At 29.3% G+C, this 27280-nt stretch overlaps 2 protein-coding genes and 1 long non-coding RNA gene across 3 annotated transcripts; 1 reads left to right on the forward strand and 2 right to left on the reverse strand.

Annotated features, from left to right (window-relative positions):
* Positions 1–2430: 2430 nt before the first annotated feature.
* On the reverse strand, positions 2431–7397 carry LOC133673537 (uncharacterized). The gene is made up of 8 exons (XM_062094401.1): positions 6906–7397; positions 5296–5822; positions 5101–5173; positions 4573–4650; positions 4435–4498; positions 3463–3550; positions 3018–3102; positions 2431–2811 (listed from the first exon to the last, which is right to left on the reverse strand). The coding sequence occupies exons 1-8, from the start codon at positions 7032–7034 to the stop codon at positions 2728–2730; spliced, it is 1128 nt and encodes a 375-aa protein (XP_061950385.1). The 5' UTR covers positions 7035–7397; the 3' UTR covers positions 2431–2727.
* A 14921-nt stretch (positions 7398–22318) lies between these two features.
* Positions 22319–24906, forward strand: LOC133672479 (annexin D2-like). The gene is made up of 5 exons (XM_062092913.1): positions 22319–22490; positions 23227–23372; positions 23562–23780; positions 23959–24171; positions 24425–24906. The coding sequence occupies exons 1-5, from the start codon at positions 22415–22417 to the stop codon at positions 24719–24721; spliced, it is 951 nt and encodes a 316-aa protein (XP_061948897.1). The 5' UTR covers positions 22319–22414; the 3' UTR covers positions 24722–24906.
* Positions 24907–24962: 56 nt separating this feature from the next.
* Positions 24963–27213, reverse strand: LOC133672480 (uncharacterized). The gene is made up of 2 exons (XR_009834856.1): positions 26240–27213; positions 24963–25936 (listed from the first exon to the last, which is right to left on the reverse strand). It is a non-coding gene; the product is annotated as an uncharacterized LOC133672480 (long non-coding RNA).
* Positions 27214–27280: the final 67 nt, after the last annotated feature.

The raw sequence follows: 27280 nt of genomic DNA on the forward strand, positions 1-27280 counted from the left end.
TATTTCAAAAGTGTTTTTAAAAAAATATAAATTTTTTTATTTTTTCTTTGCTTGAAATTATATTTTTTTTAGTTTTTTCATATTTTTTTGATGTACTAATATTAAAATAAATTTCAAAAAAATAAAAAAAGTATTTCAATGTATTTTCAAATAAAAAACACTTTAAAAATAATCATTATTACAATACTAAACGTGCTCTTAATTAAAACACTAAAGCTTGTAATACATGCGTTGCAATTATGATTTTTAAACATATATATTTTTTATTACCAGTATGCATGCTAGAACTTTGAATTAATATCAATTGCAGGTTTAATTATATGCTTAGTGTCAAATAATCATCTCAACTTAAAAGCTTAAACTGTTAAGTGAGGTCTCAATATATGATTTATATTATTCTCTAACACAATTCTTCAAGTAAAAACCTTTTGGACTTGAAACTTGAATAAACTCATACTGTCTTATGCTTGATTTTTACCAAATAAATGGAGTGGTGAGATTCGAACTCTTGATCACTTGGTCATCAAGGATCCGATATCATGTCAAATAATCATCTCAATCTAAAAATTTAAGCTATTAGTTGAGATCTCAATATATGATTTATATTATTTTTTGATACTTTATATGCATGTTATAATTCTTTTTATTATATCTATGTCGAAAGCATGTTTGCAATGAGTTATGCTTTGGTATACTTATAGTTTTACACATGTATAAACTCTAAGCTTTTGTTAGACATTTTTTGTATTTAACATTCTTTTGTAACGATAAATTAAATATATTTGCTCTCTAGTCTAATATGTTTACAAACTTTAATCTATAATCTTAAGGCTTTATCTTTATATTTGACTTTGTTTAGTTTATCTTGTAAAAAAAATGAAAATAATAATATAGATTAATTGTGAAAGAGGTTTTTAGCATCTTTAAAATTTAAGTTATAATTTAACTTCTTTTAATTTGTTATATTCTCACATATAGATTTAATTTTATTTCTATATGCTTTAATCTATAACCTTCTGGTTTGTTATGATTTCCCTACTTCTCTTTTGTTTAATTTTAGAAAGTTTCTATATATCTTTATTTTAAAGTTTTAGTTTATTTTATAAAATTATCTTTCTTGTATTTTGGATGTTTTGATGCATGTCATATATTTTATTGATTTATATTTTACAATAAGTGAATTATTAATTTGTTTATGATATTTCATGCTATTTTGTCGGTTTGATGATGCTTTTTGTGTAACTTGCTTATACTTTATAGGATTAATATCATAGTTATCTGATCGATTTTGTTCACACATGTGTTATTGTTCACATATACAAAAAGTTAATACAATGAATAGTTATAGTTTATGAAGTTTTGTCTAAGAAAATTATGTTTTATTTGGGATTGTTTGTGATCCCTTTAATATTTTCTTGAAACTTATTTGGTAGAAGTATTACTTATACGATACTATTTTTATATACAATACAATTTGGAAGTGAAATAATAAAAAATGAAATCCAAAAAAGGAAATGAATGTTGATTTTTATCTTGCATAGTTTAATTATTTTTATTTATTAAGTTGTTTTATTACAAGTTTTTTTTTTTTGCTTATTGTAGAGTCAAAATATTTATTTATAAATATTATTAGCTATTGTTTTTGTTTTATAGATTATATAATATCTTCTACTCTTTCCACTCAAGACTTCATTGTGAGAAGCAAATAAAAAATTCATCATTAATAACAACTAAAACTTTATTACTTTTAAATGCTTCAACTAATAAATATTTTTTTATTTTAATTTAAATATAGATATTTTTTATTACTAGTTAATAGCAATTGCAAGTTTAATTATATAATGAATATGCAAGCTAAAATTCTGTTTATTATATTTATGTTAAATATATTTGCCCTTATAATATTATTAAGCATGTATAAACTCTAAGTTTGCTAGAATGGGGATGAATGTTGACTTTTATCTTGTATATTTTAACTATTTTTATTTATTAAATTGTTTTATTTCGAGTTTTTTTTTACTTATTGAGGAGACTATATTTGTTAATAAATATTATTAGTTATTGATTTTTTTTTTATAGATATCTTCTATTCTATTCTTTTTACTCGAGACCTGACTACAAGAAACAAATAAAAAAGTCATTAATAACAACAAAAATTTCATTATTTTTCCACGCTTCAACTAATAAATACATTTTTGTTTTAATTTATAAACATATACATTTTTATTACTAGTTAATATGCAAGTTTAATTATATATTTATTACACATGCTAAAATTCTTTTTATTATATTTATGTTAAATATGCTTGCCATGAATTATGCTCATGCAAGATTAAAATTTTAATCATATATAAACTCTAAGTCTTTGTTGAACATCTTTTATTTAACATACATTTATGATGATAAACTAAATATCTCACTAATCTAATATATTTACAAACTTTGATCTACATTTAGCAGTGCCATATGTGTTCTTCTTTGTTGTATTATCAGTCATTACTGTCAAATCCAGCTTACATTAAAAAACTGGATAGTGAAAAGGTTAAAAAGCACTCTTGGTTCAAGGGTTGAACATCTGTGTACAAAGGTTGATGGTAAATGATTCTTTACATGTACCGACTTCCATTTGAGATGTGCAATGGATTGGCATTCAGCATCATTCAGTAGTGTCAAACAAACTACTTGATCCACGTCATAATGAATGAGCTCTGTCCCATTCTTGAACGTTCAAAACCGACAAATCCCAGGAGACTCAGTTCTGCTTAAAGCAAGTATTTCCTCATACTTTGAACCATATACAAAGCCCCACAACTGCAATATGGAAGGAGAAAATGCGACTTCTGTCAGTTATTTTTTAACCATCCCAAAAGGAATTTGACACTGTAGAGCTGATGAACCACAGGAAATGGCTTGCTTCGTGTGTGTGTGTGTGTGTGTGTGTGTGTGTGTGTGTGTGTGTGTGTGTGTGAGAGAGAGAGAGAGAGAGAGAGAGAGAAGGGTAGAGGCTCCATGCATACCTCAACTTCCTTAACTTCAAAGTCTTCTGTGTGTGCAAGACAAGGGTTCCCATAGGTTTCCGAGACCGAACTTGATCCATTTAATCTTTGCATTGAACATGAAAAAAAAAAATTAGATCCATTATATAATCACGTGTAAAGGTAGTGTCTCAAAACAAAAAGGACAAATTTAAAAGAAACAGAAATAAACAAAATATGTTTGGTTAAAAAGACAAAAGAAGATGTAAAAATAATTTTCTTGGAAAGTTTTGAAGTGATTTTTTGTCCCTTTAAAACAGGAAGAGGGGACATGTCTCCCCTATCCCCGCAGTCTCTGTCTTTTCTATGCTAAAACAATAACTAAACACTACCTGAACTTTATTCTAGGAAACAGACATAAAATTCACATCACACATAGTTGCAGAATAAATACATATATAACAGAGAAGTAAAGGTTGGTGCTCACAGATCACTGTCCATGTAGAGTGCAAAGCGGCCACCTCCACCAATTGCAAGAAAGTCAGTGGAGCACAAAGTGAAATAACGATTAGCACCTGCTTTAACATAGCTGTTAGTGCACACACAGATTTAGCAAAAACAGAAATAGGTTTTAAATGGATGATAAACTGAAGTCCGGTAGACTTCTGAGAAAACACCTTTCTGGGATGGCCATGCATGTGCATATGTACCCTCATGCTGTAGGCTTTTTCATTCTTCAACTAAGTTTCCACTCTCCGTTTCAGAAATTTATTGAGTTCCTATTTAACTGTAGTTTTCTTGGCATCATGCAATTTGACTTGATCTTGTGATTGACATACATGGTTCAAACATAAGTTTCCAAAAATTCTATCTTCAGGAGTTTTAAGAGAGATGCTGAGAACAAAATTTGGGAAGAAAAGGAGTTTTAACATGTTGGATGTCCTTGTATTGAAGGACCAGTAAATTTTATGTTGCAAGTAATAAGTTCAGTGTTCTCATGGCCATGAAGATCTAACAAGTTAAGAGTAAGAGATGTGTAGCATTTGCTTGCAGCAGCACGCTGTGATTACTTCATCTAAAAGCTAATTAACATGAAATGCACTATACGTAATGCAGTTTTTGTCCTCAAAGTTGCAAATTCTGTAAAGCAAAATTTATTTAGCAAGACAAAAAGCACCAGCAGAATAAGAAACTATTTTTCATTTAACAAGTATGTATAAGCTTCTTTCAAACCAATTTTATTGTAATTCCTGCAAACAATATCAGTTTGATGAACATTTTTTTACCCATTCCCACATGACATATTTGCATGCTGATGCTAGAACAACATCCAGAAGGTAAGCAAGTGCATGCAAGGAATAATGTTTTGGCATGCCAACAAAAAAAGCCAGATGTTTACAATAGTAAGACAGTTAATTAGAATAAAGAGTTTTCACCTATAAATCTGAGAAGGAAATACCTGTAGGACGGAATATAACAGGATGACCAGGTTTATTTGTGAAAACAAATGTGCTATTCGTTCCCTGTTCAAACTTCATGGTCAACACAACACATAAAAGAAAGTGTTTTCTATATGAATTAATAAGTTTGTATCTACCTGATATTTCTTGTTGGTTGGCCTTAGCGGAGCTTCAACCAAGCCACCAAATACTGCCCCCTTGCGATCTCCAACAACCTGAAAGAAAATTAGCATGGTAAGACATGTGGAGCAACTCCAGTTCAAAAGCCCGTATGCATGGCTTATGACTAATGCGCAAAGCTCATAATCAATGGGACAGATCCAGTAATTCAACTTTGGACTAAACAATACAGATTCACCACATCCTCTTGGATACCGCACTCACAGGAGAGGTTTCCTGTGGGAAAGTTCGTCTCATCAACTTTTTTCAGCTATTTCACAATAAGAATTATGAGCAAGGTAACAGTACGATATAATTACTCCCAAATGTGAATTCAATTTTGGTAATGATTCATATACATGCATGTGTGTGGGGGGTTTTTTTTTGGGGTGGGGGGGGGGGGGTGGGGGGGGGTTGTTCCACTTGCAAAATAACCTTCAGGAGACAAATCTAAATTAAATAAATACAAAACGTATTGTCCTTAGCCAGAAGTAAATTAGCATTACCAGCAAGCTATGTCCAGACCAAAGCATGCTTCTTCTATACAAGGTTGAAAGAGATATCCCGTGCCTCCATGTACTACAAAGAACTCCATGGAAAGAGAAAGTCAAGGAAAGACTGCCATTTATTACCTAGCTATCAATCACATGACTATATATATTTTAAAATCAATTGTATATTCAAAATCTGTACTCCTGTACCTGTAGAGCAATAACCATTTCCTCCCTTGAACAAGTGCTGGAAGGGAAACATAAAGGGTGCTTCTTTCTTTCTCTGAAAGAAGCAATGAAGGTTCAGATATGTCTGGAAGATCTCCCAAAGCAACAGGCTCTTTCATGTTCTGCTTCGGCATGCTCTTCACCTCAAGTCCACCAAAATCATCATTCTCGTCAACATTTTTCAAGTCTGAATTACCCTTGCTTTCTTGGCTCCGATTTCCACCAATTCTTGTAGCTTGGTAAATAGCTCTTAGAGTTTGTTTGCCCCTTGAAAATAACCCCTTTTTTGTGCCACTCTCTTTTGCTACATTCTCTGATAGCTGGTCACCCATTTGTGCTGAATGATCATTTTGCTCATCCAATTTTGGATTATTTCCAGACCCTGAGGACGATAACAAAGAGTATAAGAATGCAGTAAACGAAGAAGTATCAGGCTCCTCAACTAAGTGCCCTGTATCCTCTTCAGTAACGAACTCTAGCTGACTCCTTTTTGACTCACTGACATCTTCCTGTCAAAACAATAAGTGAGTAATTACAACTTCAGCAAACTTTTGAGATTCCAAACATAACATTGCTATGTTATCAAATACTTGTTCGGATAAGACTTAAAGAGTGTCAGCTATCCATCATCAGGTTCATTTTAGTCATGAATTGTGACATCAATTGCATTTTAATTTTCAATTAAGTTCCTTTTTTGCTATGTTATCAATTACTTGTTCGAGATTCCAAACATAACATTGCTATGTTATCAAATACTTGTTCGGATAAGACTTAAAGAGTGTCAGTTATGCATCATCAGGTTCATTTTTGTCATGGTTTCTAACATTAGTCACATTTAATTTTCAATGAAGTTCCTTTTTTGTTTTGTCAACTAAAAAAACACAAGAAGAAACAGACACTGGTTCCCCTAAATCCCATAAGAAACCACAGTAGAGAAATACATTAAAGTTTCACGATCAAGATTCTAGCTAAAAATAGTCCAATCACAGTAATTCTTGGAAATATCAATCCAACCCAATAGGAAAATGATTACAACATAGACAACCTTGAAGAGTTTCGAACTTAACATTGTCATATTAAGCTGCTGAACACAGTAAAAAAAACACCAATATCTACTTGGATAAGATTATCAACCATCTACCATGGAGCTCATTTCAGTCTTGATTTATAGCATTTGGATCATTTTTCATTTTGATTTCCAATGAAGGTCCTTTCCTCTTTTGTTTATAAAAAAGGCAAGAACAAAACAGACAGTTAATTTCATAAACCTATTAAGTCAACCCCAATGGTCAAACGCATTGAGCTTTCCATGATCAAAATTCTAGCAAAAAATATTCTAGTTACATTCATTCTTGAAAATTAATAACCAATGAACAGAACAAACAAAAAGAAGAAGAGAAAACAGATTTATAAGATCAAATACCAAAGTCCTAATAACAAAAACAAATTAAAATCTTCCTACCCATCATAAAATTAGAAGTGGGTATTCATCCAATTATCCAGAAAAAGGCAACATGATGATAAAGTCTCAACCTTTAACCCCAAAACATGAAAAGAAAAGAAAAAACATCAAGAGAGAGAGATGGACTTACAGGAGGAGGATGAGGAAGAGGAGTGGGATGCTTGGAGGGTTTATCAGAGATAGGATTAAGGATGACAGTGGTGAGATCAGACACGAAGTGGACTGCTTTGCTCCTTAACGACTTTTGTTGCTTTCCCATGCTCCCTTTTTCTTTAAAACACTAAAAATTGGTAGAACGGATTTCTTTGCCCCCCAAAAAAAAAGACTAAAAACTACACAAATAGTGTACTAAAAGAGATTCTGTTTGCAGATATCTTTCCTTTCATATTCCCATGGCCATGGCATCCCAGTTCTTGTTTCCTTTCTGGGTTCAGCAACAGACACGATCATAGAAAAAAGCCTTGTTTTCTGCTTTTCGATACCTAGAGGTAGGTTGAAGGAGGGGAAGAAGGGTTCTATTCTACCGACCGGAGGAGGGGAGAAGAGTATGTTCAAAGACTTGTCTTTAGATTTTCTTGCTAAAAATATGATGATGCAACAACACCCCTGCTTTGAGACCCACGTGTTTCACTTTTTAACCTCTCTATATATTTTTATATAAAAATCTTAAGGAAACAGTAAACGGAAAGACTCCATGACCCAATGGATAAGGTGCTGGTCTACGTTCGATCCCGTTCATTTATGGACTTTTTAATTTAATTTTACAAAATGAATAGCTCATACCAAATCCTTAAGGAGTATAGAGTTTTTTTAATGAATAACATTTTCAAATCCCGGTCATTAATTAAATTTCCTCTTTTACACACACACTTTCAATAATTTTTTAATTTTACTTGAACCTTCTATTTATTTAATTTTTTTCTCTTTTACATAATCTCTTATTATTATTTTTTAGTCTCTTGTTCTCTTTTTTTTCATATTTCACTCATTAAACTCTTTTTTTATCATCATCATGATAAAAATTAAATGAAATACCAAAAATTAAATTGGAGCAAAAATATAATTTTTAAAAATACAGAAAAATCAGGGGTAAAAAATAAGTTATGATAATTGTCTCTCTTTATAATACTTACAACATAAAATGAAAATTTTATTTTCTTTTAACTTTGTATAGTTAGTTTGAAAAGAAAAAAAAAAAGAAAAACTATTGTTTTTCAAAATGAAACATTCTTGTAGAGAAATGACTACCATCAAAACAACATAAAAAACAACAAATCTTATCAAGAAACAATTAACCTCAAAACTATTACAAATAAAAAGAAGTTTTATCAAGAAATGACTAACCTCAAAACAAGTGTCGCATTATGGCAAGCGTTGTGACAACTCTAGATTTGTGGATTTGATTTGAAAAAATACGAGGAAAATGATAAAATTAAAATTGCAATATAGTAATTCGAGAAACTAAAAATCTCAAAATTAAATCTATATTTGATGAAAAAAGATTTTGAGTTCAGAAGAGTGGTAAAGTTATGCTTTCAGCTCACATGTATGGAAAAATAAAGACCTTAACCCCTTTTCTTTTAAAAAATTGCCAATTATCAATTGAAAATCATTATCATTTTTTATTTTGAAATAAAAGGTTTTTTTTTGTTAGGTATGTGTGCTCAATAAGCCATTTTATTTTAGCCAAGTTTTTAATGGACTTGATAATAAGTTTATTAAGTCTAAAAATAAATGCAACAAAAATAATTTTTTTATGTTGGCCAAAAACACAAGAATTTTTATTTTTTTTTCAATGTTAAAACATGAAAAAAAAAAGTTTGTTTTTTTATGCTAAACATGGTGTTTTAAAAAATATAAAAATATGCAAAGAGATTTTCTTTTGTTTTGTTTTTAAAGTTTGGTTAAAACATTTAATATTTTTTTATCCTTTTGTTTTAACTATTTATCTAATACATGACAAAAAAAAATATTAACCCACAAAAAATTCACCTTTCACTAATTACTCGCACATTCTATGATCACACTCTTATAAACATCATCATTATTGAACGCTCGACCATCTAAAATTAGTAGTAGATATTTTGGAAGATGTTGGACAAGATTTGTAAGATATGTCGATTTGTTTAGTTATTTTTTAAAATATTTTTTATTTAAAAATATATAAAAATTATTTTTTTTATTTTTTAAAAATTATTTTTTATATTAATATATCATATCGATTTAAAAATATATTAATTTTAAATAAAAAATTAAAATTTTTAAAAATACAAATTAAACCACATTTCCGAACAATTCTTTAAAGCTGCTAAACGGGGCGTGGACTCCACACAACATTTCTACTGCCAGCGCGTGGAACCATGCATCATCATTGCTGAAAGGAAGTAACCTAGTGGATCTGAAGCGCCTTTCCTCCCTCGTAATTTCCCTGATGGTGGCGAGCTTCAACGTTACCTGCAAAAGAGAAAAGGAATCATAAGAGCATTTCAGTTTCATTTTCTCTTGTCTATTTCTTCTTCTTCTTTATCATGACTAAAAAAAACTAAAACTGCTCAGTGTTTCACTGTGCAAGTCCACAGTGAAACGTTGAGCAGTTTTTTTCCTGTTTTTATTTTTTTCCCGTTGTTTTTTCTCTTCTTCTTTTTCTTTTTTTTCTTTTCATTTTTTTTTCGTTTTTATTTTTTTCCCATTTTGTTCTATGTTTTTTTTTTGTTTTTATTTTTTTTTGGTTTTCTATGCCTTTATGGGTTTTTTTTGCTTTTTTCTTTATGTATTTTTCTTTTAATGAATTTTTTTTGTTTAATTTAGTTTGTTAATGTTAATTTTTTTATTTAGTTATCAAATTTTCATAACACGGATCCCGGGTTTGACGGGTTAACCTGATTTGACGAGTTAACCCGAATTTTTTTCTTTTTAATTAATAAAATATACTAAAATTGTTTAGTATTTCACTGTGCAGTCCACAGTGAAACACTAAACTGTTTTTTTTTAATTTTTTTCTGTTTTATTTATTTATTTATTTATTTTTCTTTTTATGCCTTTATGGGTTTTTTTTTTGCTTTTTTTTGTGTTTTTTTTCTTTTGATGAATTTTTTTGTTTATTTCAGTTTGTTAATGTAATTTATTTTTTTAGTTATCAGACTTTCATGACACGGATCCCGATTTTGACGAGTTAACCTAGATTTTTTTTTTGCTTTTTTTAAAGTTTGACGAGTTAACCCGGAATTTATTTTTTGCTTTTTTTCTTTTTAATTAATTTTTTTTTGTTTAGTTTAGTTTTTTAATGTTCTATTTCTTTCTATTTAATTATCAGACTTTCATGTCACGTATCCCGGGCTTGACGGGTTAACCCGTCAATTTTTTTTCTATTTAGTTATCAAACTTTCATGACGCGAATCCCAGGTTTGACGGGTTAATATGGCTTGAAGGGTTAACCCAGTTAATTCAGATTTTTTTTCTTTTTATTCATTGGTTTTTTTCTTCCTGTTGGTTTTTTTTTCTTTATTCTTTTTTAATTAATATATTTAATTATCACACTTTTATGGCACGACCTTGCAGCCAGACCCACATTCAAGACTCTTGGGTCCAGTGTTGTAGCCAGACTCACTTAAACTTGAGTAATGTAAGTTTAATAATATTATAAATATTACTCTTGGGTCAAGCGTTGCAGCTAAACCAAAGGCTCTTGTGCATATCTTTGCAAAAAGACCCAGCACTCTTAGATCTTAGCCTTTTTTGATATTTTTTATGCAAGAAAAAAAATTAACCTATGGCATGTGCCTTTGTTTTTTTTTTTTTCTTTTTAAGCCTTTTACTGTAGATTGCACAATACAGTTCACCGTGAAAAAGCTGATGCCTTTAGTATTTTTGTGTCTTTTTTTTAATTATTTTTTTAATTTAGTTTCTTAATATTAAATTTTTTCTATTTAATTATTAGACTTTCATGACATGGATCCCAGTTTCGACATTAATCTTTTTTTTAATTTATTTTATTAATAATAAATCATTTTTCTATTTAGTTATCACACTTTCATGACATGAATTCCAGGTTTGATGGGTTAACCTTATTTGGCAGATTAACCGGGTTGATTCAGATTTTTTTCTTTTTCCTCATTAGTTTTGTTCTTCCGATTTCATCTTTTAATATTGTATGCAGTTCACAGTGAAAAGGCTAAAGCCTTTAAGGTTTTTTTTTGCTTTTTTTTATGCCTTTAACTGTGGACTGCATAGTGCGATATACGGTAAAAAGGTTGATACCTTTTTTTTTCTTTTTAATTTAGTTTGTTAATATTAAATTTTTTTCTATTTAATTATCAGACTTTCATGTCACGGATCTCAGGTTTGACGGGTTAACCCAGTTAATTTAGATTTTTTTTCTTTTTCTTCATTAGTTTTTTTCTTCTTATAAGTTTTTTTTCTTTTATTGTTTCTTTTTATTTAATATTTTTTTATTTAATTTAGTTCATCAATATTAAATTTTTTTCTATTTAATTATCGACTGATGCCTTTAGTTTTTCTTTTTTTTTTCTTTTTCTTTTTTTGTTGTTTTTATGCCTTTAATTGTAGACTGCACACTGGAGTCCACAGTGAAAAAGCTGATGTCTTTTTGTTTGTTTTTTTTCCTTTTTAATTAATTTTTTTTATTTAATTTAGTTTGTTAATGTTCAATTTTTTTTCTATTTAGTTATCAAATTTTCATGACACGGATCTCGGGTTTAACGGGTTAGCCCAGTTAATTTTGTGTTAACCCGTCAAATTTTTTTTCTATTTAGTTATCAAACTTTCACAACATGAATCCAAGGTTTGACAGGTTAACCTGGTTTGAAGGGTTAATCCAGTTAATTTAGATTTTTTTTCTTTTTCTTCATTAATTTTTTTCTTCCTTTTAGTTTTTTTTCTTTTTAATTAATCTATTTAATTATCACACTTTCATGATATGACCTTGCAGCCAAACCCACATCCAAGACTATTGGGTCTGGTATTGCAGTCAGACCCACTTAAACTTGAGTCATGCAAGTTTAATATTATTATTAATATTATAAATATTACTCTTGGGTCAGGCGTTGCAGCCACATCCAAGATTTTTGGATGTAGCTTTGCAAAAAGACCTAATACTTTTAGATCTTAATTTTTTTTAATATTTTTTATGCAAAAACTATTGACCCGCGGCATCGCGCGGGTCATGTAACTAGTTAGACACTATAACTAATAAAACTTTGGTTACCATAGTAAGTGTGTTTTTCTCTAAGCCTATAGATTTTTTAACAGTAGTATACATAACCTATCTAGTGGTCTAGTGGTGAAGACAATATTTATTCTTATTGGAAACTATCAATTTAAAATTTAAATTTTTTTCAAAAAAAACATAGGGTATTTTAGATCAGCTTTTACGTGTTAGACTGAGTTCTTGCAATTTGAAACCAACCTTCACACAACTCTTTTCATGCAACTCGCGATCCCAAGAAGTTTGATGGTAAGAGGATTCGAACTTGAGATATGAAGAAAGCAAATCTCCGAACCCCGAGCTAAATGACACTAGACTAACCCCTTAGGTTAACATCGAGACCTTTAACTTATAAGGACTATGACGTAATACTTCTAAAACTATAATGGCTAAGCATAGTTAATATGAGAGTTGAAATTGTCAACCTAGGCACCGGGCAAAGCTAATGCCTAGATGCTTATCAATATGTGGAAACCATTAAAACCAACCTTGGTATTTAAAGTTTTATACACAGCTAATTGCTCAAAAGACCCTAACTTCTTGGTAAATTCAATTTAATCTCTAACCCTTTTCTTTTCTGATTTTAGACCCTCGAACTATCAGGTAAAAACAATTTACGACCTCCGTTGAAAACAGATGGTTACGATGACTATTTTGACAGGTTAAAAACAGACCTGATGAGGCTATAATGACCACCTCCATGGTCAATTTTTCTCACCTAATAGTTTGGGAAGTTAAGTTGGATTTTACCAGAAGTTTTTTTTTTTTGACTAGCGAGCCTTTGTACATGGTTGACCATCACTTATATTTAAAGGAAAACCCTTACAAGGGGCGCACATGGATTTTAGCCCACTGGCCCAAGGCCTTTCTAGGGCCCATGTTGTTTTTGCTCTTTCTTATGGTCCAAAGGGCTCAAATTGTTTTCAACTAGCAAGGTAAAAGCTTCAAACTTCGTTTGCCACAATAAGCCCATCACTGTTTCTTCTAGCCCATTTACTCTCTTCTTCTTGTACTCCCGCCTCCCGAGCATGGAATCACTAATAATACAAACTTGAGAAATTCCTCAAAATAATTCAACACTCCAGTTTGCCAATAGATTGTTTGATTCTTCTTTACAATATTCTTTATAAAATATTTTTTGTTTGAAAAAACATTAAATTAATAATTTTTAGGTATTTCTCCATGGTTTTAATATATTAATGTAAAACAATTTAAAAAAAAATATAATGATGGCTTAATTAATATAATGATTTTGCAGATTTTGCAGAAGCATTTTAGTCCACTGACCCAACGCTTTATTACTTTCTTGTTTTGTTTATTGTTTTTTATTTGTGGGTCAAATACTTTATTCCCTTTTTTTTCTAAGCTATTAATTTGGGGGTCAAATACTTTATGCCTCATTTTAGTCCCCCTTACCCTCTTACCCAGCTATTGCCGTGTTTGTCACTGCGATGAGAAAGCATTTCTAAAAAAGTTTTAAATTTTTTTATTTTTTATTTTATTTTAAATTTTTAAATTTTTTATATTTTTAGATTATTTTGATGTATAAATATCAAAAATATTTTTTAAAAATATTATTTTAATATATTTTAAAATAAAAAATACTTTAACATTCCGATAAAAAGCAGCATTGAAAGTCTTGGGAAGCTACCAAGCTAACATTGGAAGTTATTTAATATTAGGGTTTTTAAATCTGTGATGACTAAATTATGGTTGATTTACTTTTGCTTCCCTTGGAATAGTGAAGCAGCTGGCCAATAATAACAGGTTTGGGATACTGTTAGACATTATAATTGTAGTTAATTTTTAAAATTTATTTTTGATATTAATATATTAAAATAATCTAAAAATATTAAAAAAATAATTTAAAATAAAAATAAATATTTAAAATTTTAAGCAACAATGTTTTGGCTGTCATGTGGAAACACACTCTTAATGTACACTGTATAATATATTTTCATGGAATCTTCTATAATTTTTTAAATTTTAATTATTGGGTCTTGTAGGTGAATAATTAGCCTTTTCAGCTATTTTTTTTAATTCGAGCAAAAATATCCAACCACTTATGATAAGATTTACTCATTTAATTTTTATATATTTTAAAGTTATTAAAGACTTACATTGTTATTAATTTTAAAATTTATAAAATTAATTAAAATACATGCTGATCCGAATATCCATACTAATAAAAAATAATAATTTACATTGATCATACGTGACAGTTTCTATTTTGTGATTAGCATTAGTTATTTCATAAATTTTTAGTCAAATAAATCTCCTATTCCAGAAATCATGATCGTGCAGATTCTTCTTCTTTCAGCGTAGGATATTTGTGAATTTTATTAGCGAGGGGGCGAGGGCCGATGGAAAGAGATTTACATGAGAAAATAATTTTCTCAGATCGAGGAAACTTTAGCATATCTACAGGGGCGATGATGTTATAATATTGATATCTACTAGATAGATGTTTGAATGATAATAATATTTTGAAAAGAGTAAGGAAAATCCTAGACTAATAAGAAAAAAAAATGTTTATCACTACAATACTATAAAAAATATTCTCTAAATATTCTTAAAATATTTTAACAATTTTAAAAAAATAACAAAGTAAAAATTAAATGAGAATAATGTAACTTCATAAAAAAAAAAAAAAATTCAAAGTTCAATTACCAGCAAATTAAACGCTGAAAGATGAAATAAAAAAATCAATTTTAAAAAAGAATACAAAAACCTAACCCGAGTCAACATGCTAAATTCGCAACCCGGTAATGAGATTGGAATAACCCATATAAAATTTTTGAATAAAACATTGGAGATCAACTTTCAAGCAAACTAAATAATGGTGTTTGCTCTTTAGGAAACACAACATACACTACCCGAAGAACGCAAACGTCTCCCAATAGCTGAAGCATACTTTCCACGCGCAAGCCATTTTTATTTTTGAAATAATATTTTATATTTATAAAATATCAAATTACCCCTAAGTCAACTTGATAATAATAAAAAAAACATGATAAAAAAGATGAAAAAACCTCTGAATGCAAGTTTAACATTTTTTTCTCTTAAAAGTCATTCAATAATTTTATTATGTTTTTAAAAATAAAAATACTAAAAAGCCCTAGTATGGCATTTAATAATTTTTGCTTTTAAGGGTGTGTAATTTATTTTACCGTACAAAAAAAAAACCAATTTGTCATCCTTTAATATGTTAATGATCAATGAATCATGGTAAAAAGACTATGTTACCATTCATAACTAGTTTTTTTATTTTGTTTGAGAATTATAAAATAATTATTTTATTGTTTCAATCCACGATAATATGTATCTTGATATGCAACGACATATCAAGGCCTTTTAAAAAAAAAATTGTAATGTAATCGTGAATAGTATTTATGCTTTTTAAATGAATGTTTTCTCTTGTTATCTTTTTCTTCTTCCACAAACCTTTTATTTATATTAGCACTGGTATTATTTGGTATGTTTTATATATTAACAGAGGATTATGGTTCATCAAAAAAAGAAATCAAGATGTTTTGTTTCTTGAGATAATGGGATAAAAATCACGGAGAAAATAAAATCAAGGCATTATATTTTGGATTGTAATCTAATTAATATAATTATTATTATGAAGAAAATCAAGTGACACATCAAATGATGAAATCAAAAATTTTATAATTTATTTTTATAATTACTTGATTGCATTTTTATATATACCTTTTAATTAGTTGATTGATTGTAATTACATTTCTTATTAATTAATTTTAATTTTAATTTTTAACATAGTAACAGAGCAAGTGATTTTTTATATTATGTCTTTTAATATTTTTTTTATCAATTTAACATATAATATAATGGCTTGTTATAGCCGATCATTAGTTTATTTTAATCTTTATTTACTTTCTTTTCATAAACTTTTTTGTTTTTTTCATTTTCTATCTATCATTACCATACATAGCATAATAAAAAAAAATTCTTTTGTTAATCCTTTTTGGTTTTGCCTTTTTTTTTTCTATCATCATCATATATCCCTTACAAGAAAATTCTATTACTATCAACCTATATTTAATTAAGTGATTTAAATTCCAATCCTATAATTACTAGCCTTGTTTTTTTATTATTACTGGAATCACAATTTGAAGATCATTTTTTTTTGCTATGTATTTTATGAGATCTCACTTGTTTATAAAGCATTAATTTCATGTTTGACTTTGATTTTTTGTGATCTAGATAGAGTTAAATATTATGTTATTTAATTATTTTTTCTTTGATTGTCATTGGCTTGAATAGCCTTAGGCTATTAAAGTTATTTTTCAAAATATTAATCAAGATTTCAATGCTATCTTTAATATCTTTAAATATAGATATCAAACTCATAAATTTTTTTGTCTAAAATCTTTACAAGTTGAAGTGAAGTAGGCATGTTAAAAAAAATATCATATATTTTAAATTATAATCCAAACAATTTAATGTTTGTTTGAAATTATAGTAGTGGCTGCGGTTTAAAGTATTTTTAACTTAGAAATATTTTAAAATAATATTTTTTTTATTTTTAAAAAATTATTTTTAAAATCAATACATGAAAATAATTTAAATATTTAAAAAAATAAAAATTTATAAATAACACGAGCTTTCCCTGACACTATAATCACCATTGAGCGGTGAATATGAATCACATGGTACTCGCGATAGGGAGCCCTAACCACCATGAAAGTTAAAAGTAAAACTTCGATTATTGAGCTTTTCAGTACATTTCGTACTGAATCAAACAGAGATTCAATTATTCTGTCTCCCTTCTTCAATGAATTAGGCTCCCTCGAAAATATGCAAAATGAGAAAAAGTAATAATTAGAATATAATATATTTATATAAAAAACATATAGATCCCACTTGACATATAAAATAATATTTTTGTTATATATATCAAAATTATACACACAACTCAATCTGAAGGATCTTGTAAAATACACTCCAATATTACTTGTTTGCTCATACAATTAATATTTCACTGGAAAATATATATTTTTTATGTTTTTGTGTTTTAATTTTTTAAAAAAAAATATAAATTTTTTTATTTAAATTAATATTTTTTGATATTTTTAAATTATTTTAATACGTTGAAATAAAAAAAATTAAATAAAAAATATTATTTTAATATATTCTAAATAAAAATTACTTTGAAAAACAACCACAACCACACTTTTAAATACTCTTAAACTCTAACTACAAAACTATTATTTTGAACTTCATCTTCTTTATTATTTTCAATAACCTTCTTAATAATTTGTTCGTTACTCAATAAATTTGAAATTACCTTCTTTTTTCTTGGACAATTCAAAACACACTCAATATTCATAATATTTCAACTCTTTAATTAAAATAAATAATGATATCTTCAAACTAGTTTAGTTGTGACACTATTTATTTTTGCATTTCAAAAATATTTTAAAAAAAATTGAAATTTTTTTATTTTTTTCTTTGCTTTAAGTTAATATTTTTTGATGTTTTTAGATCATTTTAAGGTGCTGATTTTAAAAAATAAAAATATATATTATTTTAATATATTTTTAAATAAAAAAACACTTCAAAAAACAATAACAGTGATACTCACAACTATATTTCATAAGAATTCACCTTCTACGTAATTAGGGTGCATTAAGAGAATTTTAAAAATTTCTCTTCAGTGAACATCCAAAATTAAAAAAAAATCAAGAAATAGAATAAACTTTTTTAACTATCAGGTAATCACATTTAACGATTATTAATTTTATGACTCTTGCCGTCATTCCCTTCCCCTTTATTTCCTTCTTGAACAACGACCGTCTTTGAACACATTTTCTATTCTTCTGGAATTTCACCGAGCAATTTCATCCATTTATTTTTTAGAAAGTTTTTTTTCTGTTTGGTTTTGTTTTAAAAAATTAGTCAACGATATTATTTCTTAATTAAAGGAAAATATTCAATTTTTAGAGGGATAAATCTAGTTTTAAAAAACGTAAATGGTGTACATATCATTTCTTTTATGTTTATAAAAGTACTTGAAATTATAAAATATCATTAAAAAACAATAAAATGTTAATGTGTCCATGAAATACAATATCAGGAAATTACATGGAAAGTGAAATTAGGGTTCTATACAAGGAACTCACTTTCCATGAAGTTTCCTCCTAAAGGATGTTTGTTGTTTTTTCACAATTAATATTGTGATTGATTACGAGAGTGTATATAAGAGTTCAGCTGATGATGTGTGATCTATAATATTATTTTTCTTATAATAATATTAAAACTATATATATGATGGTACATAAAAATCCACCAATAAAAAACAAAATCACCTTCACGCTCCAAGATGGACTGCCTCGTTCTTTTCCTCTTTATTCAATTCTGAAAAATTATTTGAGCCTCGATACAATACCATAAAAAATTCTCAGCTACTAATAATAATAACAAGTTCAAAGACATTCAATACAATGTTGTTTTATTTTTGAAGGGTATAACTCAATTAATTAGGTTATAAGTTTTTTTAAAAAAAAATTATTAGTTCGAATCTAACAAACTTTAGGATTACTAGAGATTTACATGATCATTAACTTTAAAATTTGTGAAATTAATCAATATACACGAAATCAAATTAAAATATTTATATTAATTAAAAAATAATGTTTCCTAATAGTCAGTGCAACACAGCCTTTCTTCGCCATCTTTTACTAGTATATCCATGCTCGGCACACACCTCAATATGCTTTATTCCCCAGATGTTAGTGTGCCGATCAAGTTTTTCTATGCAAAGTATGCACCACTTTTCTAGTTCAATACACCTTTCTTACTCTTCTTATATGACACTACTTGTTATCAATTTCTGCATCAATATAATAACATAAGAACTTGTTTTTCTATAAAATAATTTATAAGATAAGTTTTATCAACATTTATAAATATCTCGTCACTAAATAAAAAGCTAAGTCAGGTAAAGCCATACAATTTCACACAATATCAGAAACTAGGGATGGTCATTTTCAGTTTGATTCGATTTTTATTAAAAAAAAGAAACTAAAATTGTTTTTTTTTAAATTGAAATTGGTTCAAACCGATCGATTATTTGACCAAAAAAATTGGTTCAAACCGATTGGCTCGGTTTTTTCCGGTTTAGCTCTATTTGGCTCGGTTTTTTCCGATTTAACTTGGTTTTTTCGGTTTCGGTTTGGTTTTTTTTATTTTAGGCTCATAAAACCCAACCGGTCGGTTTTTTTAAAATTCTAATTGGTTTATTTAATTTTTTTTACAGTTAAGTTTTTTTAGTTAATTTTTCAAGACAAAACCATGAATTCAAATAAAAAAAACATTTTATCCCTAAAAAAACAGTTTATAAAGAGTTTTTTCAAGACAGAACCATGAATTCACTATTATAACCCGCTTTATACAATGACACATATACAGTGTATGGTTTTTTGAATTTCTCTCTGACATTTTCAGGTCTTGCTAGTTAAAAAAAGAAAAAACCTCGAAAACAAGTAGCTGAGGACATAAACGAGGTCGGTGAAGACCAGACACCGTGTGGTTTTTAATGCCCCACCGCCCGTCAATTCTGCCATGTTTATGTCATGGTAGGGTCCACAGGCCCAAATTCAGTACGACAACTGGATAACAATCTAATGATGGATAATCTGGCCATTTGTGTTTCACGTTCCGCTTCAAACACAGCGAATAATTTTAAATCAGTAGTCCGTACACATCTAAGCTTTCTCAATTCAAATCCAAAACTCATAAATATTTCAATTTAACAATATTGCATCCAAAACTCATAAATATTTAGAGGTTAGTCTAATAGTTAAATATATAATTTTCTCTGTTTTTGTTTTTTATAATTTGAGTTTTGAGATTAGTTTATGCAATCAATTTATTTTCTTTGATATACTAGACTAATATAAAAGTATATCTTAAAATTATCCGCATAATAAATTTAATCTCGATTGGTTTGCAAGCTAATTCTAAATATTCATTGTTATTGAAATAATAATTATAATAATAATAATAATAATAATTTATGACCTGTTTAAGTTGTAATGGAAATCATCCCAATCAAAATATCTTTTTAAAATATAAATTTATTTATATAATAAGGAACAATGATGATTTTTGGAGATTTTTTTTAATATTTTAAGATTAATTTTTATGGTAATTTCAATCACCCATGATTTCTATTAACTAATACTACTACGATATCTATTTGTATTTACTTGGATTGGCTCAGATTTAATTGGATTAACTTAAATTAACCTATTAAATATCGAACCTAAGTATGACCCTCATAACTCTGTAAAAAACAATAAAAAATATATAAAATTTAATTTTTGATCAATCTAATATTAAATGATGAAATTAAAAATAAAATAAAATTAAAAACTGGGTCGTGTCAACTTAGGTTAACCTATCAAATCTTATTAATGAGACCAGGATAACCGGATAGAAAGAAAATTGAAATAAATTATGAAGCTCAATTCCTAATCAACCCAATGTTAAAGGATGAAATTGAAAAAAATTCAATTAAAAAAAGAACATGAAAAAACTTTTCGAGTTAACCGACCAAATCCGTGACTTAAGTTATGAGGCCTGGATAATCTCATAAAAAACAAACCAAAATAAATTAATCCAATATTGAATAATAAAATTGAAAAGAAATAAGTTAGAAAAAGGATAAAAAAACCCAAGGCAATCAGGCTAACCCACAACCCGGGTCATGAGATCGTGATAATCCTATAGAGAAAAAAGTGAAGTATAATTCCCAATCAACCTAATGTTAATGGATTAAATTGAAAAAAACAAAAAATATCTCGAGTCAACCCAAATCGGATCATGAGATCGGGATAATTTCATAGAAAAAAAACAAAAAGAACATGAAGTAAAATTTTCAATCAACCCAATATTAAATAATGATATTGAAAAAAAAATCATTTAAAAAATATCTAAGAAAACTAGAGCCAACCTGTAAAACTCGCAATTTAAGTCATAAGACCGTGATAACTCCATAAAAAAAAAAAAAAAAAAGATGAAGCAAAATTTTCAATCAATCCAATGTTAAAGAATGAAGTTAAGAAATAAATTAATTAAAAAAATGATCCGAGTCAACATAAATTAACTTGTCAAACTTAAGTTATAAGATTAAAATAACTATATAAAAAATAAATTGAAATAAATTAAGAAGTTCAATAACCATTAAATCTAATATTAAAAAATAATATTAAAAATCAAAACATTTTATTGTTAATTGTTACAGTGAAATAACAATGATTTTTACCATATGTTAATAATGATTTTTACCATATGTTAATAACATGGTGATAGTCTCACCTATAACGGTGTCTAGACAAATAAAATGGGATAAAGAAAAACCTATTTTTTTCCTGGGTTATGTGACCAAATGTCTAACCCTCCTTTTTATTGAGTTATTAATATATTTCCCTTCACTTCTATTTGCTCACCGAAAAATACAATACAATATCACCTGAGGTGATTGGACAAAAGGAATACGTCTTGTATTAGACAAAATATATTTAGGACGAAATTGCAAGCAGTTTTTTGTTTGGGGTGAAATTGATAAAGAGGTTTTACGTTATTGTACTTGCTAATCCATGTTCTCATGACTTACCCAATTCATTGTTGTTTTTCACTCGGATAAATAAATATTGCTTGAAAATTTGATAATAATTGATTTCTAAAATATTTTTTTTATTTTAAAATATATTAAAATAATATTTTTTTTTATTTTTTAAAAATTATTTTAAATATTAGTACATCAAAATGATTTAAAAATATAAAAAACATATTAATTTAAATTAAAATAAAAATAAAAATTCAAAAGCACTTTCCAATCATAGCGCCAAACACTATCTTAGATATACTAAAACACTTGTTATTTTTTTTCATGTTATGTTTTTCGGTGTTTGTTGTTGTGACCTGATTTTTTTTTAAAGGTATTATGATATTTTTTAAAATAATTTTTTAATTAATATTAATATTTTTTTATCATTTAATTAAAATAAACTAACTTATTAATCTCAGTTGATGTCACAATTTAAATCTTTGTTTTTTTTTTATTTCTTTAAAATACATTTACATCATCCAAACTTTATTTTTTATTTTTTGTAAAAAATTATAAACCGTTTGCATCCTAAACATATTTTTTACAAGAAAAATATGGACCTCATCCTAACGCGTGACATGCCTAATAAAATAATAAAAAGTAAGATATAATCATGGCGGGGATTTCGATTATTTTTATACCATCACAATTTTTGTAATTTGTTTTTTCATTTTCATGCACTTTAAAAGGAACTCAAAAATCATACTTCACCCACCGTTTCCGATTCTTGGCAAACACAAAACACAGAGAGTGTGAAACAGAGTGAAGAGTGAAAACAATGGCGTCCCTTAAAGTTCCAGCTTCTGTTCCTCCTCCTTATGAGGATGCTGAGCAACTTCATAAAGCTTTTGAAGGTGACCCTTTACATGATGAATCTATCCTTTCTTTTCGTTATTTGTTTTTTGTTGAGATTTTTTGTGGATTCCTCTGATGTGCTATTTGATGCTGATCGTAATATAAAGTGACATTCTTTATTAGATAATTTGGCATTCAGTGGTTGGAAAACTTGAGCTTGATTCATAATTTCTTGAAGAAATGGTTGGTTTGACTTTGTGAGTCAAACATGATATGAATGGTATTTGATCTTGTAGATGTTTTGTTTGGTGTTTGATCTCTATGCAGATCTACATTGTTAAGTTACCGTTTCTTGTTCTTGAGAAATAACACAAAAGGCTTTTGAAGGTCGCCTTTTACATCTATTTCTCTTAAAGGATTGATTTCTTGAACCAGTGGTTGGCTTGACTTTCGAGCATGATGGCAGGGTATTTGATTTTGAAGTTACTTTTTGCTTCGTGTTTGATCTCTATACTGATCTGCATTGTTAAGCTCTTGAGTCGTGATCTGCAGAAATGAGACATGAGTTAGCTATCTAACGTTAATGGTGTTTTGTAAATTATTTGTCTTGATCAGTTTTCAACTAACCAATCATCATTGCAGAACATAATGGAATCTTTGCAAATTATTTGATGTTGATGTTGTAATCTGGACTTAAAAAATTGATCTACATCTATTTTTCTGTGAAGCATTGCCCAGCTGCACTGAATTTATCAACAGTAAGCTGTTTTTTCTTTTCTTCCTCTTCGTTTGCAGGATGGGGTACAAATGAGGGATTGATCATCTCCATCCTGGCTCATAGGAATGCTGCACAACGCAACTTAATTCGAAAGGTTTATGGTGAAGCTTACGGGCAAGATCTCCTTAAAGATTTGGACAAGGAACTTTCTAGTGACTTCGAGGTCAGAGTTTGATGCATCTCATGTTAATTCTAATTAAATGCTATCTTCCTGTGTACCAGGAGTAATTTTATGGCAACCAAGGCTTTTAATGCCTGCCAGATCCCTCTCTATTTTGGAAAAGTATTGCATTGACACTGAGGTTGTTGATACATGTTTTTTTTTCTTGCAAATTTTGTTTACATGAAACAGAGGGCTGTGTTGCTATGGACGCTAGATCCTGCTGAGCGTGATGCATATTTGGCTAATGAAGCGACGAAGAGGTTCACTTCAAGCAACTGGGTTCTAATGGAAATAGCTTGTACTAGGTCCTCACATGACCTTTTTAAGGTGAGGCAGGCATATCATGCTCGTTACAAGAAATCCCTCGAGGAAGATGTTGCATACCACACAACTGGAGACTTCCGCAAGGTAATGCCCTAAGCCTCTTAAGTATTTTTCCAGAGAGATTTTAGCCCGTGTACATCATAGGCTACTTCTAATGAAAAGTTAATCATCTGGTGATTGATCTTCTCTTAAACTTTTGATGCTTTGTTAGTAACAACAATTCTGAACTGCTTGGTTCTGTGTTTATTATTGTTCCGAGCAGCTGTTGGTTCCCCTTGTAAGTGCATTCCGATATGAGGGAGAAGAGGTGAACACGATTTTGGCAAAATCAGAGGCTAAGATACTTCATGAGAAGATCTCAGCTAAAGCTTATAGTGATGAAGAGATCATCAGGATTCTGACTACAAGGAGCAAGGCACAACTTAATGCAACATTTAATCACTACAACAACGCATTTGGAAATGCCATCAACAAGGTATTATGATCTGAATCTGATTCGACTTTTATCAGTTATTTTTTGAAATCTTTCCCAATGTTAAATTCCAGTTAGTCAATAATGATTTCAAAGTTGTCTCAATGGGCTAGTAGAATAACCAATTTGCCGCGAAGTACTGAAAATCTATAACTTGCCAAAGTTTTTATTTAGCTCTTGCAGTAATATCAACATTTCTAGATGCATTGTAGACATTTGTTTCGCTTTAAATTGACAATGGCAAATCTGTTTGCAGAATTTGAAGGAAGAGGCGGATAACGATTTCCTCAAATTACTGAGAGCAACGATTAAGTGCTTGACCTACCCTGAAAAATACTTTGAGAAGCTTTTGCGGCTGTCCATCAAAAAGCTAGGGACAGATGAAAGGGCTCTTACTAGAGTTGTAACCACCAGGGCTGAGGTTGACATGGAACGTATCAAGGAGGAATATCATCGCCGAAATAGTGTTACTCTTGATCGTGACATTGCTGGAGACACTTCCGGAGATTATGAACGAATGCTTCTTGCCTTGATTGGCCATGGCGATGCTTGATCTATTTCTTGTGGATGCAGAAGAGTTGTGCTTTGTATGAATGTTGTTGTTGTTGTTGTATTGCTTTTGCTAGACATAATCTTCCTGACGTGAGCTATCATCTTTGCTTGTATTGCTTATATTAAGCATCTCTGAAATGTTTTGTGCATCTTTTCTGGCTTAATAAAATCTTTGAAATGGACCAAGAGATCGTTTCATAATGTATCAACATTATTAAAAAGATGGGAGCATAAAGATAATGTTCGAATAAATCCTTTCAAGGGACTTGTTGAATTTTGGCCATGTCTAGGATTACACGAGGAAAAAGAAAGAACTATAAAGTAACACTAGAATTCTTTTTTAGAAAATAAAAGGACAGGTATATTATCTCGCAGGAATATTATGATCACATCACACTATTTATTTAGAAGAATCTCCACCGCATCTATATAAAAAAGAAACTTAAAATCATTCAGAGAATAGCTATAATCATACACGAAATGGAGTTATGCTACGAACTGGAGGATGTAACAGCTGAGATCTGAACTCCCAAGTTTTTCTGAAGAACTCGCTTACTTTTGCACCAACTCACTACGCCTCCTCACTGTTGTGTTGTCTATCTACATTAGCAGCTTGCAAACAGCTGGAAAGTCGAAGGATGCACTTGGTTTTTCCAAAACTTTGTGTGTGTGATCGTTCGGAAATCATCAGGGCTTTATGCATGGTTTGAGTGGCAAAAAGAAACTCAACCTGTTAAGAATTCTAACTTGAAACACCACAGAACAATGTCAATAGGAGAAAACACTAAAATCGCTCGATACCCATGTCATTAATTTAATTTGAAGTATGATCCATTGATATAGAAAAGAAGAAAAATTAAAGAGATACGATGCGCCTGAAAAGTAGTTCATCTGCATCATCACCTTGTTGGACAGAATTTGACACCAGGTAATTATAACTTCCCACCCGTGCAAAATGATGGAGCCATGCTCTGATTCTATATAATCACCTTCTAACCTCACCTCAAATCTTTTATCACTACAATTAAGGAACCATAATGCCTCAGCTAATTCGCAAAGCTATATATCTACAATCCAAAGCATTTCGTGCACGCAAAAATGAAGAAGTGCATGGGAAAAAGACCTGAACTGATGCGGTGGTGCAGAGTAGGGGAAACTGGCCTTCGAACTGGAGGGACCAAGAGGCCCATGTTTCTTCCTAAACAAAAAGTGGGTCCTAATGCAAATCCAACAAAAGGTAAAACCATAAGCAAGCATGCCAAACTGTTCAGGGGAAAAAAAAGGGGAAAAACAAGAAAGGTATTTGATCAAACACAAAAAGGCACAAAATTCATGGAACCGAAGGAAAGTGAATGATAGGGAGGAAAAAAAAGTAAGGGTAAGAAAATTAAAGATTGGGTCACGGAAAAAAGGATGACAAAAAAAAAAGAAGCTTTAGAACTGCAGAAGAAATATTTGAAAAGCACGCTGCAAAAGCAGCAAGAAAATATAAGAGAGTTGAGAAAATAGAAGAGAAGACCTCTTAACAACAAACTAAGGTGAAGACCATGATGAAGAAACGATCTGGAATCAGCAATGTCATGCAAGGCAAAAAATACCAACCACTGCTCTTCTCTGCATCAAAAATTACTTGAACAACCTACCACAAAATTATTCCTTTAATGAACTGTTGCATGGTAACTTTAAAATAAATAGTCAAACACCAGAAAGATTATTAAAAATCCTTGCAGGTTAACAAAAAGTAAAGTTAACACCTTATCTTCTATCTTCCCTTGGATTTCCAATCATATTCTTTGAGACTCCATGACCCTCCTTTATCATATTCTCCTGGATAACATGATTAGGAATGAGATCTCTTAATGCTAGAAGACCCAAATCTATATGTTTGAAAATATTTGTAACAAAATGATTACTTACAATGTGAGGTTACAAATCGTTGACGTCCCAAATTGAAGAGGGAAAATTATAAAATTACATCACCTCCTAAACCACCATGTCAACCTACATAATTAAGTCCAGACATGAACAAAAAAGTACTTCTATAAGCACCATCTCTTGAGTTTCACGTGATTTATCTCCTATGGTGTACTGTTGGGTGAAAGATTAATATTAAAATAAAATAATGAGAAGAAAATCTTGCAGATGATTTAGTCAAAAGCTAACATTCCATAATGAGAAACAAAGCACAGAAATACTGCAGAGAACTTGACAAAATTAAACAAAAGTGAGAGCATAGTAAGTAATTATTACCGCGGAATAATTCTATAATAAGAAAAGTGCGCAAACATTATGAAATGCCTGTCGGTGCAAAGTAGACAAAGAAATTACACTGTCGATGACTAAAAACAGGAAAGAATCAGAAAACAGTAAGCAAAAAAAGACAAGCTGGTAAACCTATTATTGTGAGAGTTGTTGCGGAGGTCAAGGATGCTACAATTCATTCATGATAGTAGTGCCCAGCAACCAAGATTTCAACAGTTAGTGAATAAGGGCTATCTTTCGTTGTTAATGTTGCCAATCATCAGTAAGATAAGATAAGTTAATAGCAAAATATATAAAC

This window comes from Populus nigra, chromosome 14 (assembly GCF_951802175.1).
Source record: "Populus nigra chromosome 14, ddPopNigr1.1, whole genome shotgun sequence".
NCBI lineage: Eukaryota > Viridiplantae > Streptophyta > Magnoliopsida > Malpighiales > Salicaceae > Populus > Populus nigra.